The sequence below is a fragment of the Nanorana parkeri genome, unplaced genomic scaffold (genome assembly GCF_000935625.1).
Source record: "Nanorana parkeri isolate BGI_ZX_2015 unplaced genomic scaffold, ASM93562v1 scaffold26, whole genome shotgun sequence".
Taxonomy (NCBI): domain Eukaryota; kingdom Metazoa; phylum Chordata; class Amphibia; order Anura; family Dicroglossidae; genus Nanorana; species Nanorana parkeri.
This window is the reverse complement of record NW_017306294.1, coordinates 1,323,571-1,328,482: the sequence shown is the minus strand read 5'-3', so window position 1 is coordinate 1,328,482 and position 4,912 is coordinate 1,323,571. Positions and strand designations below refer to the sequence as shown.

The 4,912-nt window shown below is 40.9% G+C and overlaps 1 protein-coding gene across 1 annotated transcript in view; it reads left to right on the top strand.

Annotated features, from left to right (window-relative positions):
- The window catches only part of RBM17 (RNA binding motif protein 17), a 24,525-nt gene that overhangs the window by 17,914 nt on the left and 1,699 nt on the right, over positions 1-4,912 (top strand). Inside the window, exons 6-11 of the mRNA XM_018565831.1 lie at positions 152-208; positions 698-836; positions 1,641-1,792; positions 2,199-2,275; positions 2,372-2,470; positions 3,841-3,913. Of these exons, the coding sequence (XP_018421333.1) occupies positions 152-208; positions 698-836; positions 1,641-1,792; positions 2,199-2,275; positions 2,372-2,470; positions 3,841-3,913 (597 nt within the window). The remainder of the gene's footprint in view (positions 1-151; positions 209-697; positions 837-1,640; positions 1,793-2,198; positions 2,276-2,371; positions 2,471-3,840; positions 3,914-4,912) is intronic.

The following is a 4,912-nucleotide window of genomic DNA, read 5'->3' as shown; positions in this document are numbered from 1 at the left end:
TATATATATATATATTTTTTTTTTTTGAAAGCATTCTTACTTTACACCTGCCTAAAACTTTTGCACAGTACTGTGCAACCGCATTAATTCATGAATGTAGTAAGTTATGCTTTTAATAATGTTATAAATGTATTTTATTTATTTTTTACAGCAATGGGAGGCGCAGCTATTGCACCACCTACATGTCTCGTTGAGAAGGACAAGGAATGTAAGTATTGCCGGGACTTATAGCAACTTACTCTCTACTACCACTAGATGGCGTTTGTAACTTTCTTACCGCTTTAAATAATAGGCTATGCCTGTGGCTAAGGTTTTTCTGTAGTATGCATGCCATACATAATAAAGTTGTGGTAAGCATACAAGCCCTGGATGTTTGTTGCATGCTTTTATTCCTGTTAACCTGCCATATACAGACATTCATAACCAACACAGACGTGCTAATATTTGTACAACACATATGGTTGTAGTGTGGCTTCTTGTTCCTGTTTTAGAAAATCACATATGCAAGAGCAAGATAAATATTTAAGGAGACACACAACCCTTAAAATTTTACTACTTGGCATTTTAAAACTTTAGGCTCGTTGGACTCTTTTGCCATGGTGGAAATTATAAGGCGTGAGTACTGATAGAACAGGACTTGGTAGAGACCCATTTTGTTTGCATGATTTTTGTAACTGTCCTCTTTCTCTTATATTAGCTATAGTGCCAGCATATGATGAAGAGCCTAGGCCTCGACCACCCATGCCTAAGGCTGCTATTCCTCCCCCTAGTTATGATGAACCAGAACGACCGCGGTCTCCAACTGGGCCTAGTAATTCCTTTTTAGCAAACATGGGGTAAGATTAAATACAAAGGCTTGCTCACATTTTCTGCTTCTGTTTATTTTAGTAGTTGTCATTGAGTTTCATGCATTTGGTTTACTAATAAAAATTCTGACTTGAGAATTGTATGGAATATGTTAAAGAGATTTAAATGCACAGTTAAAATATGTATGCGTGAGCTCTTACCTTCTGGATTTAACTTCTGTGCAATTCTTCGCACTGCACAAACTGCAGCTGCACTGCATAGCCAGGAAGATGAATATTTCCTGGTTAAGATGTAGAGATTTCAGGGATGGATAGTTCTAAAGTAATAATCAGAAATACATTTTTGCTCTACATAATGCTCCCCTAGCATTGGTCACATTTTGTGCTATTTGCTGAAGGGGAGAATCAGAGTTCAGATTGGCTGATTCTGACCTTTTCAAGAGATCACATAAGGCTGTTAAAGTTGTGCTTTGTTTAGTAGAAGTCCATGATAATGTGATTGAAATGCAGCCTCCATTTTGAATGGGATTTCCAGATTTTTTAAAAACAGCCATTTGTCAAGTGATTTTAGATTCCTTCACACCACCTTACAAAAGCTGGACCCTTGCAGTTTCCAAGCTTAGCCAGCGGAAGTCTACCCTTGTGGAATTGCTCTCACACAATTAGGTTGATGGAGCCCCAGCTCTGTCAGCCTATTGTGCTATCTTGTTCTCACTTTTATTTCTGCCAAAATAACAATCCTGAAAACAATTTGGAGTGATGCTTTTTAGGCTTGTGCTGTAAAAATGAATTTTCCTTGCTGCTCAACTGTTTGAGTTTCTTCCTGATTCGCAGTGGAACTGTGGCTCACAAAATCATGCAGAAGTATGGCTTCCGGGAAGGTCAAGGCTTGGGAAAACATGAACAGGGCCTCAGTACTGCATTGTCTGTTGAGAAAACCAGCAAGAGAGGAGGCAAAATTATCATTGGAGATTTAGCAGACAAAGGTATGTTGCAATCGTTTCTATAGAAAGGATATCTAGGCATTGATCTCAAACACATCATTTATTTGCTACCCAATTTCTATCAGCTTCTGTTAATATAGAAGTGTGTGTGTAGTGGTTTTAAAAAGCAGACATTGTTGTATCATAAAGAACATGCATAGGAAGCAGGGCTCTCTAGATCAGAGAGAAGATTATATCATCATGCTAATGATCCAGTTATACTTCTGCACATCCTACAAAGCGCTGCTAGTTTTACCCATAAATGTTGCTTTAGATGGCATATGTCAGCAGGGCCTATGCAATCTAAAAAACATAATGTCCTCAAATTTTGGTTATCAATACCATGGCCATGTGCATCTACCTGTAAAATTCCAATTGAAAGTCTAATCACTGCATTCATGTCCTACAGTTGACTCCTCAAAGAAATCCGACCCCAACCCTCTTACAGAAATACTGAAGTGCCCCACTAAAGTGGTTTTATTAAGGGTGAGAACAAGCATCTATCATCTTTCAGGTTTATACTCTTTTTGTTTAGAAAGCTGGCTTTGTAAATAATTGTTGCCTTTGTCCCCCCTCCCTCAGAATATGGTGGGTGCAGGGGAAGTGGATGAAGATCTGGAAGGTGAAACAAAGGAAGAATGTGAAAAATATGGCAAAGTTGCAAAATGTGTCATCTTTGAGGTCGGTGGAAAGGACTAATCAATGTGCTTGTATTGTTCATACACTTCCTAGTTTTATATTTAATTTGGCAAATGTGATGTGCAGGGCTTAAAACATTTTAGGGTGTTTTACCAGTCAGTAAAAAATGTCACCAGTCAGCATGACCGGACTATAGCCTTGCAATTTATGTTAACATTTTTTGGGGACAGATAGAGCTTTCTTTTGGTGGTATATAAAATAAACCCTGGGTGGGGGAGGGGTAATTTTTTACTACACAATGAAAAAAGTACCGTAAATTTCACGAAAAAACAAAGTTTCCCTACGTTATGTTATAAAACATCTATTCTTACCCATACTTTTGGTAAAATATAAAAGATGGGGTCACGTCGGGTAAATAGACACCAAACATGTCAAGGCCTAAAATTGCGCACGCCTGCAAAATCGCAAAAAACGTCCACACTGAAAATTGGCCATAGGCGACACTTGAAAATTCTTTTATTGCTCAACAGTTTAGTGTTATCAGTAATTAATGGCCCTAAAATTATTGCTCGCACTCTGACATACACTGTGATATGTAACGTGCGGTACAATAGGCACAATCGCCGTTATCGCACGTAGGCACACCCAACGCATATCTGCGTGTGTATGTGGGGGGCGGGGGACTTCTTATGCTTCTTTAATTATTGTATTACTTTTTTTTTTTTACACAACTTTATTGCTATCACACGGTGGGCTAAGGAGCCAATTTACATGGCAGGTCCTCTATATGGAGACATCAGGGGTCCCCAAGACCCCTAATGTCACCTAGGGACCCCCAGAGAAGCTGATGAAGCAGAGATCTGCTTCATCAGCTTCTGTAGCTGGAGAGTGACACTGAATGCCGGAAGTGATGTCATATACATCACTTCCTGCATTCGGGGACTGAGAGGAGATCAAAGGGAGATCGTGTACCGCTCTCCTGTCACAGAGCAGCCGTGCCGGTCACTGCCGCATCAGGCACAGCGGATCTCGGGATCGGCATGGCGGTGACAGCTGCTCTCTAGAGCTACTCGTCGGGCTCCGCCGTCCTCTCGTCACAGACGAGACGACGAGTGGATTTTTCAAGCCCTGGTGATGTGCCACTTATAGCTGCTAATTAAAATCTGTTTTTTTTATTGAAAAAAGCAAAAAAGGGTATGGATTGAACTTGGGGAGATTGGGAACATTGCAAGTGTGATTGTGGATTTCAGCTTAAAGGGGATTTTTCCTTTTTAAATGTATATTTACACTATTGATAAACAGTCACTCAGCATTGATGTGGTCAATAGGGTTTTTTTTTCTGTCTTCTCACATAGACCGTGCAAAGAGAACACACTCTAGTTATTTAGTAATCATGTTGTTTTTGTCTCTAGATCCCCGGTACTCCAGATGAAGATGCAGTGCGGATATTTTTGGAATTTGAGCGAGTAGAATCCGCTATTAAAGGTAAATTGCAGTTTGGGTTAAGCCTCATAATTTGTGAAAGTGGTTTGTTTGGGAGGGATGGGACACTTTTGGGTTAGTGCCTAGTAGCAGTTAACTAATAAATGGGTTTATAACTACTTATCTTGTAGGAGCGTTATATCTGAATTACGCAATGTGCAGCGCTGAAGGGTAAAGACCTGTGTCCCAATTAAAATAAATGTTTTGTGGTACTGCTTTCTATTTTTATAGAATTCAGACGTTATAGTTTACAAAAAAGGCAGGTATTTTATGAAGGGAATTTAAATACATTTTTCACATGTTTATATTTTATTCCTGCTCTTTGTGCTAAAATGATCATGACAACTGGCATTAGCATTTATTCTATGAACTGACAAAGAAAGCAATTAATACTTACCTGTCCCTATACCTGAGCTGCCAAATTGCTCTGCATTGTGGATCCAAGCTTTGCTGAGGAATGTTCAGCAATCAACTTCAGAGAGTGTCTAATGCTGACTCCTCATAGTCACCGCAGGACACAGGGCTGGCGTAGAAAAGGGCTGGGCATCTAACACACCTGAAAGTGTATTCCAGATGCTTAATATTTTGTTTTTATAAGCTTGGACCTTCAACAAAGTGCGCACACTCTCTCTCTCTCCTCACTCTCTCTCTCTCTCTCCTCACTCTCTCTCTCTCTCTCCTCACTCTCCCTCTCCTCACTCTCTCCCTCTCCTCACTCTCTCCCTCTCCTCACTCTCTCCCTCTCCTCACTCTCTCTCTCCTCACTCTCCTCGCGCTCTCTCTCTCTCTCTCTCCTCACTCTCTCCCTCTCCTCACTCTCTCTCTCTCCCTCTCCTCACTCTCTCTCTCTCCTCACTCTCTCCTCACTCTCTCTCTCTCTCTCCCTCTCTCTCCTCACACTCTCTCCTCACTCTCTCTCTCCTCACTCTCTCTCTCTCTCTCCTCACACTCTCTCCTCACTCTCTCTCTCTCTCCTCACCCTCTCTCTCCCCTCTCCCCCTC